General features: G+C 37.6%; 2 protein-coding genes and 1 long non-coding RNA gene across 4 annotated transcripts; all 3 read left to right on the top strand.

Moving 5' to 3' along the window:
- Positions 1–1,254: 1,254 nt before the first annotated feature.
- On the top strand, positions 1,255–4,459 carry LOC115927863. Its single transcript, XM_030994154.1, has 4 exons — positions 1,255–1,302; positions 2,253–2,406; positions 3,284–3,408; positions 4,456–4,459. The coding sequence occupies exons 1-4, from the start codon at positions 1,256–1,258 to the stop codon at positions 4,457–4,459; spliced, it is 330 nt and encodes a 109-aa protein (XP_030850014.1). The 5' UTR covers position 1,255.
- An 82-nt stretch (positions 4,460–4,541) lies between these two features.
- Positions 4,542–8,498, top strand: LOC115928316. Of its 2 annotated transcripts, none has more exons than XR_004066014.1 (3): positions 4,542–4,707; positions 7,131–7,207; positions 7,650–7,926. It is a non-coding gene; the product is annotated as an uncharacterized LOC115928316 (long non-coding RNA). The 2 variants fall into 2 exon arrangements; XR_004066013.1 differs by lacking the exon at positions 4,542–4,707 and adding an exon at positions 8,328–8,498 and having other exon boundaries at positions 7,040–7,207; positions 7,650–7,793.
- A 1,633-nt stretch (positions 8,499–10,131) lies between these two features.
- Positions 10,132–13,520, top strand: LOC115927862 (extracellular serine proteinase-like). The gene is made up of 5 exons (XM_030994153.1): positions 10,132–10,191; positions 11,177–11,249; positions 12,156–12,265; positions 12,721–12,871; positions 13,282–13,520. Exons 1-5 carry the CDS (start codon positions 10,132–10,134, stop codon positions 13,518–13,520), a joined length of 633 nt encoding a protein of 210 aa, XP_030850013.1.
- Positions 13,521–13,624: the final 104 nt, after the last annotated feature.

The following is a 13,624-nucleotide window of genomic DNA, read 5'->3' as shown; positions in this document are numbered from 1 at the left end:
TGTTCCAAGCAGATATAATTCTGATTTCATTTTATTTCAAGAAAAAAAAAGTGCGCTGACGGTCTTATCGCAACTTTCTCTAAAGGCATTTATAGCCTACGCGATAGTCTTTTCCGCATCGCTTCTGCCTGTACACTGACACACGAGAACTAGAAACCGTGTCCGATTTATTTTCATTTTTTATTTTTTTAAAGATGATTTGTTTAATAGAAACGTTTAATTAATTATTGATACGCCTGGAGGAAGGAAGAAGGCACCCGGGGGGGGGGGGGGCTGTAAGAGTGGATGGGAGAGAAAGAGAAGGAAAGAACGAAATAAAGAAATATAGGGGTCTAGGAGAAGATAGAGAAAAAGAGGTGAGGAAATATAGAGGAGGCAATAAGAAAGAGAGAAAGAGAGAGGAGAAAATATGGAGGAGGCGATAGGAAAGAGAGAAAGAGAGTGAGAGAAAGAGAGAGAGAGAGAGGGGGGGAGAGGGGGCGGGGTAAGAGGGGAGAAAGAGAGAGAGAGAGAGAGTGAGAGAGAGAGAGAGAGAGAGAGAGGGGAGAAAGAGGAGTGAGAAAAAAAAGAAAGACAGACAGACGTGAGACGAAAGAGCGTCCTAGAAGTCCTGAACAAACGAAAGCATATCTGTTATCATGACGTATTCCAAGCCCCTCGTTTCACGATACACCGTGAGCTGGATCTTAATCGTAAATAAACTAAACCGACGTATCAAATTATGCGTGGTCTATTTTACCAATTCTGTTTTCTTTTATAAGTGAGGAGAAAGCATCCTTTTGTTCTTCTCACGTTTTCAACTATTTCACATCATTTCATTTACTGTATATTATTTACATGAAGCTGTGTACATATTCGTTATTAAAAAAGTGGACTAACTAAATAACGTCAATATAGTCAAAATAATAAAGATTTAAAACAAGATGTAAATATCTATTCCATATATTCTTCAGGTAACTGATACTGGGTCACACGCTAACGGCGCTTCTACAGTATTTGTATTTACACGAATCTGTGTAAAGATATTATCCATTCAAAAGGAACAATAGACTACAAAAACGTCAAAAGAATAAATATGTAAAACAACAACAACAACAACAAACAAACAACAGATTTCTATTCCATATTTCGAGATGTAACCGATATTCTGTCATGGCGCCAAAAAATGCCTATAAATTGAGATGGATTTTATAGACAGAACTCATCCTGCTGAGGAAGCCACTCTGAGAACACAGAAGATCCACAAAACTCCACCATGAAGACCAACGTTTGGATCCTGATTGCCGTTTTGGCCCTCGCCTGGTATCGTATACTCTTTATTCTATTCTTTATTCAGTTGCTATACAAACCTCTATGCAATCTGCAAACAGTGTTATAGATATCTATTGGCCTATACCATCATAAAGCGACTTAAAACTAGGAGAATATTTATTTTATTGTTATGAGTACAGTCCATGTTTTAGTTGTAACGAATATAATCATGGGCCCTACTGTTATCTTTCCTTTAGGTCCCATTCATGATTTGCATTTCTGTATAGATATTTTTCAATCTCATCAGGAAACAGAAAATAGAATATGCAAAACAAAATGATAGCATTGGACATTACATAAGCCTTCTTCCAGACAGAGAGAAAAGGAAAAGAAAAGACGTACAATGACAAAGCTAGTACTAATATATATAGGTGTTGTGGTCCAGTGGATAAGTCTGCAGACTGTGAATCACAAGGTATGGCTTTTGAATCCCTGCGCAGCAATAACGTCTTTTGGGCAAGACGTACATCTTTACCACATTCGTCGTAGGTGTAGTAGGTGGGTTCCTTGTAGGATTCATTCCTTGAATGCACTGAGCGCTACACACAGTTGCCGGGTCTAAAGTCGGTATCCTTTAGAAGAGCATGGAGACGCAATATTATGTGAAATGCACTTTACAAGACCGGGAACTTGTCATTATTATAACACTGCTGCCTATGAAGTTGGAATACATTTTTCTTACCTCCGTTCATGAAATGATTGTGACAATATTATTGTATTCTTGATCTATAACCAAAGGTTATACCCTCTCAGAATGTTCTTGATAAATCTGTTGGGAAACAGTGTGTACTGTGTATTGATATTATTATTATCCTCATCATAATTATTATTGTTATTTATCATTACTATTATTAGTTATTATTACTATTAGTGTTATTATTGGTATAACTATTACTATTACGATGACTAGTACTACTATGTGTTTTCGAATACCTTGCCAGGGCTAACATGGTAGTAAGCTACTCTTCGGAGTCCGATGATGATGACAACGAACTCACCGATGAAGACCTGTGCGACGAGGGAGCGCCCATGGAAGTCGAAACGCACAATAGCCTGAAATGTTCATGCACAACCAGCTATATAGTCACTTCCCCAGTAAGTTCATAAATATTAATATAATCAGATTAGAGTTCTAACGGGTAAACTACAGTGTACCAGTTCGATTGCTCTCTTCGTCTCTGTGCACGGTCGCCCGTTTGCAACTCCTGCAATTTTGCACAAAACAATTGGCACCGATTGAAGGGAGGGTTAATGTCTGCTTCACATTGGCTTTGTAAAATGACCACTTTCCAGTCCATACTGACAACCATATTTTAACACCGGTATAATTATAATCTATAAATCTTGCACCGGAAGCAGTTCGATGATCTTGAAGTCGTGGTACTTGTATATCAATTCCATAATAAATAAAATGTGGCACAGTAAGATTACAATAATGTATTTGTATGGCATATACAGAGTTATGGACAGGACTGACGTTGAGTTCTGGTTTATCAATTGCGTTGTGACAGAGACGGTCTCGAAGCCACTGAATGAGAGAGGTTGAAGATGTAGTACTTACAATTTTCGAATATGTCGGAGCTTAGAATCATCAAAATGATTAGAAATTGAAATTATCTCGCTGAAAAGCACATGTTCTACTCACAAAACAATTTGGTTACATGATTCTTTTGTCATATTCCGATGCAGAATGGGCCTATGTGAGATTTGATGTGTAATCAAACGTCAATTGCTTTTCTCACTCTCATCATTTTGAAATTTGGTCGACATATTGATGATTTTTATCATGTAAATGTAAGCGGAATATTGCAGTTGTCAGAACACTTGTCGAAAGGCTGTTTCCAGGCCTTAAATATCCACAAATAATAATGATGATATTCAGCTTTTATATATATGTATATATATTGTCCTTTGACATGGCGCCTCGTTTTTTTTTAATTTGTTCTTCTCCTTTTTTTCCCCCTTTCCGCAGGACCAGCACAGTTATAACAGGCTGTTCAAAAAGATCGACAAATTGAAAGCATGCCGAGACTGCTCCACAATAAAACGAGCATTCACAGATGTTCTCCTCATTGTCTCCATTGAAACCACAGAAAAGTGTGCTATAAAGGTAACAGCCAAATGTTATCATGATACTCAAATACATGCATTCGTTAAAACTTATTTTGGAATAAATCTGACAGAATTAAAGTTGGTGTAAAAATGAACAAGAATAACTGTGTACCCCTGTGTAGAACTCGCATACAGTCCAAAATGTCATTACATTTTCCAACATGTACTCACTGTGGCTCTCTTTAACCACCTTTTCCTGTTTTAAAGAATCCTCCTTTTTAACAGTTCGCAGAGATTCATTCAGTTAACAAACATCGCTTTCTCTTTCTAGCCTTGTCAATGATTTTAATAAACCTTTTATAAAGTGGGATGGAGGGAGGGAAGGGGGAGGACAAGATATTTGTAACAAATTATAACGTGTAAAACCTTAAAGGCATCGTTTAACAATGTTAAATCTGAGATGCATGGCCCTACGTGTTACCAGTGTCTGTGATATGGTGTAATATTAAAGCCCTAAAAATCGCGCTTCAAAATGATCAAGAAATGCCTCAAAAAAGTAAAAATCTTTGAGTGACCGGTTTTACCGTACTCGTTTTCCGCAATAGACTGTAGTGTTATGAAAACCGTTCGGCTAACGCAAAATTTGGTTTCGATTTCCAATCATAAATATCTTGATAATCAGACAGACGATCAGCTTGTAAAATTCATGGGGTTCCTGACTGACCTAAATGTTTATATTTATCATTGCAGCATGAGCTAAATCCAGGATTTTTTCTAGAATCTGAGACAAAGTTATCGGATCCCTTTAACAAAAATGTTCATCATACTTTCTTATTTCTCGCTGATGGCAATGAGTGGTCGTCAATTTACAAACTCATCTACTGACGAGCAAAAAGTCATAAATTTCCCCCTTATGCCGCAGCTCTGGATATGCCTACAGAATTGTTAAGGGGCGGGGATGTCATATCCCCGCACCCTTTAGCCGTTAATCGTCACCTCGTCGATGAAAGACACGAGAGACATCGACAGTATTATAACGTTAGAGCCTTTTTTGCATTGAACCGACCGTTCCTGATCTGTTTTCTCCCACAGTTAGCTAAAAAAGGTTACCTCGTGGAAGAGAACTCGGTACAAGAAGTCGGCGCTGCTCTGCCTACCCTGCCCGTCAGCGTCTTATTTTTTCGTACCACGGCGAGGCCGGATTCCTGTTTTATCATGAATATTCATTAGGCAGGGTCGGGGAAAGTCTCGATTCTCTTAAATATTCATATCGAGGTGGGAATGCACGACGCGCGCTATACTCGCACAAAGTGAGAAGATTTAGTTCACGGAGAATGCATATGGGTGAGTAATTGATTGAAATATCAGTAGATTAAGAGAATTTAGTCATTAATTTGAAAAAGCTGTAATTCGTGATCTACTGTAATTTCTTTACATTTTGAGACTGTTCTCAACAGATTTGTGGGGAAAAGGCTAGGAAAATATTTCTCTTGAAATTGCACTTTGATTTTCATCGTCGTGAAGTAGTTTGACTGCGGTTTGCCTTCATGTCACCTTATAGAGCCCCGGGGTTCCGGCAGGCCCACGTTGGGGAATTTCGGTGCTCATCTGCATCAAGATAAAACTTTCTGATCAGGTTTTATTCCAAATTTGATCGTCATCGTGAATCTAATTCACCAATCATCCATTGAACGTTACACCTTAAAATAATCTATGAAGTATGATTTCTTTAATAATCCAAGAGGGTTAATTCTTGTTTATATCTTTAGTAGATGTCGACTCTGTTGGCTATAGGCCTACTCAAATACTATTACTAAGACTAAGTGCTATCCGTTCGCTCAGTTGCATCATTGGTGCGTGTCAACTTTTAGACCAAAATTGTTTGTGACCATGGATAATCAAACGGCTCCAAACCATATTTCATTTAGACGTAAACCTGGAACTTATTAATAAAAATATTCAAAAACAAACAAACTAGACCTAGGATTCATTTATTTAATGTTCAGATGTTGTGTGTGTCCAGTGTGCTTGTCAAGTTGTCATAACTTTTCTAGATCTAGACCTATATTAAAGATTTTTTCTTCTCCAAAGTGTGCAGTTCATTTGATAAATCTATTTTTTGTTGGACGTTGTATAAGAGAAGACCCCTAGGGTAGTCGACAATTATGTTTACTTATACGCAGAGGCGGCGGAGCAACTTCCAAAGTGGGGGGGGGGGGGCACCAACAAAAAACTTTCTTGAAAAAAGGGCACCTTCAGAGGGAAAATATACCATTTTTTTTACATTGGTATATACCCCTATTTTGTGATTACATTATCAGGGATGATTTCAATATTTGTTTCTCTTAATACAGCATTTAAGATATTGCTTAAGTATCATACTTTGCAGTTTTTGGCTTGCAGTGCGAAAAATTACATCTTATAAAGAGGAAAACCCAATCCTGATGGGGTTATATAAGCACAATCTCATAACGGAAGACTGAATAGATCTGTGATAAGTTACATAATTATAACATCTATAACTATGGGCAAGCGTAGCGAGCGAGCTTTGTGGGAAATTGCTTTTAGTCGCTTGAAATTAGGGACACGTTTAATGATGAGAGGAAAAGGGGACACTTATCGAAAGGGTTAAGACACTTATCAGAAAAGAAAAGAAGCATGTGTCAAAGTACAAAGGCTAATTATCAGAGGTGAAAATGGGGCACTTCTTACACCTAAACAAAGAGGCATGCACCAGGGATGATAAGAACATGGGCATTTGTCGACGGAAAAGAGGCCCCCATCAGATTTTGATAGGGGGCATTTATAAGCAGTGAAAAGGGGCATTTATGAAAAAGGGAAGTGGCTCTTATTAAAAAGAAAAAGTGGCACATGTTTAAATAAACGGGGCACTTATCAAAGACGAAAAGTAATACCGGTAATTATGATAAGGGGTAAGGGTGCTTATAAGGAAAAAAGGCATTATATAGGAAGGAAAAGGAGGACGTGTCAAAATAAAAGGGGCATTTATAAGAGATGAAAAGAGTACTGACTAGGAGGGGAAGGGGTGCTTGTCAAAGTAAAACAAGTATCTCTCAGAAGTGAATAGGGTCATTTACAAGAGATGAAAAGGGGCACTTAAGAGAATGAAAAGGAACTATTTTCATAGATGAAAAGGGGCATTTATGAGAAGGGAAAGGGCCTATTTTTAAATGGGGGCACTTATAAGAAAAAGGGGCACTTATTAAAAATGAAAGGGAGCACATGTGAAGATATAAGGTGCGCTTATCCAAGTTAAAAGGGGTAGTTATTAAAAGGGGAAGGGGTACTTTAAAAACTTAATAGGGGCACTTGTCAGAGTAAAAGGGGCACTTTCCTATGTAAACAGGGGCACTTATCCTATGCAAAAAGGGGCACTTTTAGGGTACTTGACCAAATGGGAGGGCACTCTGCCCCCCCCCCCCCCCTCTCGGAGCGCCGCCTCTGCTTATATGGTATGTAGTCCACCTCTTTTTGTTATAATAAACTAATTCTACTTAGTACTGCTTCGTGTTCATAGGCCATAGAAACCACTGTTTGATGCACAAGTTAAATCTTCCATTTAGTTTTACTTTGTACTGTGGTTCATTAAATAGGAATGTTGATTTCCACACCATATTAAAATTAAGGCCAACCATGACATAAAAATATCTATTAATTTGAATTATGCTAGATCTATTTTATTTTGTTAAGGAGAAAGGGATGCCTTGATTGTCGTATTGATTTTCTTCTTCTTTTTGTTCCAAAAGATTGAAACTGAAGAGCTGGAAGGAGGACATTACAACATCTCTTATATTTGCAAGATGAAGCAGAAAGTCCCATGCAGGTACAGTTATCAGGTTATTTAGCACACACATATTAAACGACCACCTATTAATTCACTCAAAAGGAAATGGAACTAAGTTGACATTGCAAGCATATATAGTGGAGGGTATATTTTATTCTAGTTCTGCACCTAGTATACAAATATTGATGTCTTTTCTTTCTATGTTTACAAAGGAAAATTTGTCCTTATTTACAGGAGGTCCTGTGTTTAGAAGAGCCATATCAAATGCACATTGTATAAGCACTACATGTAGGGTATACACAGGACCCCTCATTTTTTTTTTTGTAAGGGGTACTTTCACTTCTTGAGCAATGAAGATGAAGAAGAACACAAAATAAGATTGATAAAAGTCTGTTTATAGGATGTATTATGGTTGATATGTATCGATCAGTATCAGTTTTTAATTGAAGTACATGTACCTACTTTGTATTCTCTCATGTAGGATGATGCCTCTCTACAGTGGATGATGAAGGCATTCTGGTTTGCAAACTCAGGAGAGGAACAAAGAACAGATGTTGACGGGATCATATCTAGAGATGCGGGCCTACTACACTTCATACGAGCAAGTGTGCTAATATACATGAAGGTACCCCCAATAAATTTTTGTGGAACAAATGTCATGGAGAAAATTATAGATCTAAAACAGATATTTTTCATTGTCAGTTGACTTGTAAAAGAATAATTGACTTAATATCACAATTGTAATTTAGATTAAAAATTAAATGTCAATATAGATGAAATATAAGTCTACATTACGTATGTTTCAGTAGCATTATTTCCAGTACATTCTCTGGTCAAAGTTGTTTGGTCATTTTATGTCCCATACTTAACCGAGTATTATTCAATTACCGGTATGAGCACGAGTTGTATTACATTGTATTACTTATTTCATACCTTGTCTGATCCGAGCTCCAGCAGGCCTATCATCTTAATGGGATCATCAGTAATAATTTAAGATGCGGTCAGTATTTAAACTAGTCTTGTACAAAAAATAGTTTAGGTTTGCCCACTAGAACCCCAAGTGAATTTCAGTCCTTCCTTTTTCTGAGCAGGTATCAGGGTGTATGTTATTAGTCATTGTTGATTTTTTTATATCTTATTTCATTTTTCCATTCAACAGACTTGGGTTATATTTTTTTCTGAAAACTAGGCTACAACTTTAGTGATGGATGCAGAAGATATCTACACGAGACTACGTCTTAAAGATGCCACCCTCATATAATGAAAAAGGACAATAGAGATGGGTTTAAACTGGAATATTTACATGATATTTATTTGTTATTTGTATTATATGTTTGTAGAATACTACATTCAATAAAGCTAATGAAGTTTATCATCTTGTCGACTTTCAAATAATTAAAGATAACTAATCCTCAACGAATAAACATTAAAATTCTAACAATGTCAACTACCATCTTATAGGATGAAACTGAGGACTGGGCAGAAAGATTCTCCTTCAAATTTGATTGATAAAGGTCTATCAGTCTATATCAAAGATTGAATTAATCAATGATATTTTGATTATAATTATACATGTTAAAATTCATTTACCTCTATGGACTTCTGTATGGGAAGTTTTGTAGATTATGAAATTATTGCTACTTCAAGTATTGTATGTAAGAAGGTTTGAAAGACAACACTCTAAATGCATTAAAATATGGGAACTGCTAATCCTCATTGCCTTTCGTATCCAAACTGGTAGCTTTCATAGAATCATGTTTCGATGCTTCCCAACTAAAGAAAACGGAGTGGGGGGGGGGGGGGCTTGCTATCCTCTTATCTTATCCTCTGTACAAATATGATTATATGTTTATATTAGAAGGATTTAGAAAGTGAAATTTTGAATTATAGCATTACTGTTGGTAGAAGTAATGGCAGTGTCGGGAGGGGGGGGGGGGTTCCTGGTGAAATTTACGGTATGCCAATGTCAAATTAATAAAAAAGAGAAAACTATTCTTAATAATAAAAATTATACAGTACATGGGCCTCCTAACAAAAACCCTGGTACCACTGTTGTGTTTTGAGTGTGTATTTTTTTTTTTGGGGGGGGGGGCTGGCAAACCAATTACAAATTTCCAGTGTTAAATTCAAATTTTTTCTTTAACAAAATTATGTCAATATATTGTAATTAAACAATGTTTCACTTTCCTTTTTTTCAAGTTAGATATTTGAATAAAATGATTAACATACTTTCCGGTTTCTCTGGCCTCTACATTAAAAATGTTCTACTTCTAGCAAAGCTCCTGGAAAGGCTGCAAAAAGGGAGAGTGAAGAGAATGAAATTGAAATGTGGACAGTAATGGAGTGAATGTGGAATGGTTGATGGTAGTTGATAACGAGTGAATGCAAATGAGTGGCAACAAGTACGACTGAAAGTGAGACAGAAAGGAATTGCAACAGGTTGCTCAGTCAAGAGAACAAACCTTGCAGAAGATAGTTTTCGAAAGACAGAGAAAGAGAGAAAAGGGGAATTATAAAAAAAGGAAAAGGGGGCATGTGTCAAAGGGGCATTTATGAGAAAGGGTTGGGGTTGGGGCTCCTATTAAACAGGGAAAGGGGCACATATCAAAAGGTAAAAGGGCACTTGTTAGAAAGTTTAAGGGGACGCGTGTCAAAGTAAAAAAAAAATGAAAGGGCTTTTATCAGATATCACAAGGGGCACTTATGAAAATGGAACAGTGGCACTTATTATGAAGTTAAAGGGGCATTTGTTGAAGAAAAAGGGGCACCTGTCAGATTTGAATAGTGGGTAATTATCGCCAGGGCTGTAGCCAGAGTTTGGGGGGGGGGGGGCACATACATGTAATTGATCGACGTCCTGGGGAGGGGTCAAAAAGAGTTCAACCGATCTTGGATTTTTTTCTTCTTTTTTTTCTTCAATGTATGTGAAAGAATGTGTAGTTTTCTCTCGAGTTTGTCTCATCATGCGTGGGATCTGTGGGTGCTGGGGTTCCTGCAGCAACCCTGTACATGGATTTTCTTCAGTGGGTGCATATAACTCGTGGACTTCACATTGTAAACCTTCAAATGATGAATTATCATTGAGTCCCCCACCCCCCCTTCCCTCATTATTTTAGAAAGAAACCAAAGAGAACTTTTAAGAGAAAAAGAGAAAGGAAAGGAAAAAATGGTAGCTAGGCCTAAACAAAAACAAGAGGCAAGATAAAAGAAAACAAGATTGAAGATATGGTATCAATATTATCTTGCTCCTTTCCCTTTTTCTTTTGTCTTCTTTTCATTTCAATTTTCTTGCAATTTATTTCTTTCTTCCTTGGTATCTATTCCGTATTCTTTATTTCTTCCATTCATTTATTATTTATATATATTTTACTTTTTAACTTTGTTATTCTTCTTTCTAATCCCATTTTTCTTTCTTCCTTTTCTTCCTTATGCAGTTAAGTGAGCATAGATCATAGAAATAATTTAAGTGCAATACACAAGTATTTTATTTTTGATAAATGTCTGTATGTAGGCCTATTCTTGTTATCTATTTTATACAGTTTATAATACTGTATCACATATTCAATACCATAATGCAACCTCTGCTTGTAATATTTAAAAAGCAAACCTAAAACTGATTATTTACCAATTCATGAAAAGAACTACTCCCATTAATCTCAGAAAAGTAGGCCTAGGCTACTCACAAATTGCCTATCAAGACTAGCTCTTACTTGAAATATATGCTATATATATATCTTGTCTACCGATACTGACATTTTGGCATTTACTAGTAATTAAACACAGCATTTATGACTGTATTATCTAAATGACCATGACATTGCTTTTCTATGTCATATTATAGGCCTGCCATTAATCCAACGTACTAGTCTTGTTACACACGATATTCGATGCTGCGCATGCCTCGATTGTACATGAATATTCAAGAGAATCGAGACTTTCCCCGGCCCTGCCTAATGAATATTCATGATAAAACAGGAATCCGGGCTCGCCGTGGTACGAAAAAATAAGACGCTGCCCGTCAAGCTACTGGACCGGATCGATCAGGTAGATCTTCCCCGTGATGGAGCTTCTTATGACAGAAGTGAGTCAATAACAATAGTTATTATAATGATAATAATAATGATATTAATATCAATTATTATTACAATGTTAATAATAATTATAATAATAATAACAACAATGATATAAACAAATATTATGAGAGACTTTTAAGGCACCGAATCCTAATCACATCGAATCAAACTCTCAAGGCGCGTAGGTGCATGTGATGAAATTCCATGAAAGTGCTTGCATTGTACACAATGGACAACAGAAAGATAGAACATATCAACATGTAAGAAAACGATTTATTGTTTGCTAATTGAATCACAATTTCCCTAGAAACTGTTGGGGTTATAAGGCCATTAAAAATATATACATGTTTAGCGTCGCCGCTCGCTTCCTTTTTGGGGGGCCGCCTGCTATTTTTTTTGTTTTTTTGGTTGAAATTTTTTAAAGAAAAAGAACATGAAAAACACTGCTAAAATGGATCTATTTCTGATTTTAAAAAAAAGGGAAAAAAAAGTCGGCGGCCATCTTGAAAAATAGCCCGACTGTCAGGGAAAATGTACCGAGCGGCCATTTTGAGAGGCCGTTTTGAAAGAAAAAAAAGGGGGGCCTCCTCCTTCCTATTTTTCGAAAAAACAGGACGCTAAACATGTTTTTTTTATATTTGGCCTAAAGGCTGCAAGGCTCGCAGGAAGAGTCGTACTAACACTGATAAAAGACCACATTTGTATTTATTATTTCACTCTACTACAGGTAGGTCTTTATGGCGCCATATATTATTTCAGAAGGCTAGTGAAACATTATCTATGATGGTTTCGTCGGTTCATAAAACCGCCGACGAAGTATTGTTTCACTGGGCTTACGTAGCTCTTTAAATATAGGGTACGGCTTTCCCCGACCCCAATCTTTGTAACGTCCATGTTATTATTTTCTTCCTCAGATGATGCGACAGACGTGACTATCTTCATTCTTGATACTGGAGTCCTGTTTACTCACGATGAGTTTACCAACGGCCGCGTCAGCTTTTATAACGATACCGTTACACCAAACGTGAGTATCATTCTTACTTCACGACTCTTTAGCATTTTACGTGAATCAAATTAAGCCGCCCTCTAGCTATGCATATCATGCGTATTGCGAAGGAAATATCAGTACTCTAGGCCTAACGTTAAAACAAGGGGGTTAAGGAATGTTATCCTTGGAATATAGACCTAACAAAGTTATGCCCCCTCCCTTAAAACAAAATCTAATTACTAACCATGCAAAAAGTCGTGTTTGTCAAAAACCTGGAAAATATGGCGTATGGGAGGGGGGGGGGGTAGACAGTCCATTGCGGGTGCCTAAAGGCTGGTCCAGATATGACGCGGTGAATCACCCCCCCCCCCCCCGAATATATTTGTAATAAATCAAATAAAAACAGCCGCTGTTTACCGCTAGATATCTGAACGAGGCATTACATTATTAAGTTTTCATTTCTCTCATAAATCCTGATTCTTGTTTTATAGTCGCCCATTATGGTGGACGTCAATGGACATGGGACCCGCTGTGCGAGCGTAGCCGCCGGAGCCAACATAGGAGTCGCTCAGGGCGCGACCGTAGAGAGCATTCGGGTAGCTGGATCCGATGGCTTAGCCGCCGCTGATGACGTCCTCGCAGGTATGTACTTGGTAATTTTGAAATTGTGAGCTTTTTCATTCTGTTTATGTTAGTGTAGAAGGATGGTTCTTCAGATGCCCTCATATTCATAATATGACAAATACTCGCTGAATGTTATTTGGACCACATTATCATGCCACAAGCACGGTCCAAGGTGTTTTCAGCACTTTGGACAAAAACAAAAATCGAGTTTCTTTTTAAATAACAATAATATTTGAATTATGATAGGCCTACCTTACCCTAACACCTATCCCTAGCCATAACCCCCAAACCTAGCCTACAATCCACTGAACGTAACCTTTCCACTACTCTATTACCAATCACGAAATAAATCAATCAAGCAGCAATAATATGGCAGGACCACTTGTAATGTCACCTACATTTTTGTTTCTTACGTCCCATTAATACAGGGCTTGACGACGTTCAACGTTGGTGGAACAACAACCCGGGCTCTAAGTGTGTCGTCTCCTACTCACTGATTTCCACGTCCTTTAGTACGACACTCAACTATGCTTTCGGGAACCTCAGCGCGAACACCGATTGCGTGATCGTCGTGGCAGCTGGAAACCAAGGTGCGGACATCAGCATGGCTAATGCCTGTAACTACTCTCCGTCTGGATCACCCGATGTAAATATTAGGGACTTTTAGTTTTGCACGTTGAAATAGTGGGCTGCTACGTGTGGCGTCCTTTTAAGGCAGTGGCAGTGCTTTAAAAGGACGTCCCAGTGCCTGAAAAGGACGTCACACGTAGC

The sequence above is a fragment of the Strongylocentrotus purpuratus genome, unplaced genomic scaffold (assembly GCF_000002235.5).
Source record: "Strongylocentrotus purpuratus isolate Spur 01 unplaced genomic scaffold, Spur_5.0 spur5_scaffold_21, whole genome shotgun sequence".
Lineage (NCBI taxonomy): Eukaryota > Metazoa > Echinodermata > Echinoidea > Camarodonta > Strongylocentrotidae > Strongylocentrotus > Strongylocentrotus purpuratus.
The sequence above is the reverse complement of the archived record's forward strand: the minus strand, read 5'-3'. Positions and strand labels throughout refer to the sequence as shown.

What these genes read in the sequence shown, in the direction of transcription:
- LOC115927863 (XM_030994154.1), top strand. Translation starts at nt 1,256, where the DNA reads ATGAAGACCAACGTTTGGATCCTGATTGCCGTTTTGGCCCTCGCCTG. An exon ending in GCCGTTTTGGCCCTCGCCTG is followed by an intron (nt 1,303 to 2,252) that starts GTATCGTATACT and finishes ATACCTTGCCAG; the next exon opens with GGCTAACATGGTAGTAAGCT. An exon ending in GCTATATAGTCACTTCCCCA is followed by an intron (nt 2,407 to 3,283) that starts GTAAGTTCATAA and finishes CCCTTTCCGCAG; the next exon opens with GACCAGCACAGTTATAACAG.
- LOC115927862 (XM_030994153.1), top strand. Translation starts at nt 10,132, where the DNA reads ATGCGTGGGATCTGTGGGTGCTGGGGTTCCTGCAGCAACCCTGTACAT. An exon ending in CTGTACATGGATTTTCTTCA is followed by an intron (nt 10,192 to 11,176) that starts GTGGGTGCATAT and finishes CGAAAAAATAAG; the next exon opens with ACGCTGCCCGTCAAGCTACT. An exon ending in ACGATACCGTTACACCAAAC is followed by an intron (nt 12,266 to 12,720) that starts GTGAGTATCATT and finishes CTTGTTTTATAG; the next exon opens with TCGCCCATTATGGTGGACGT.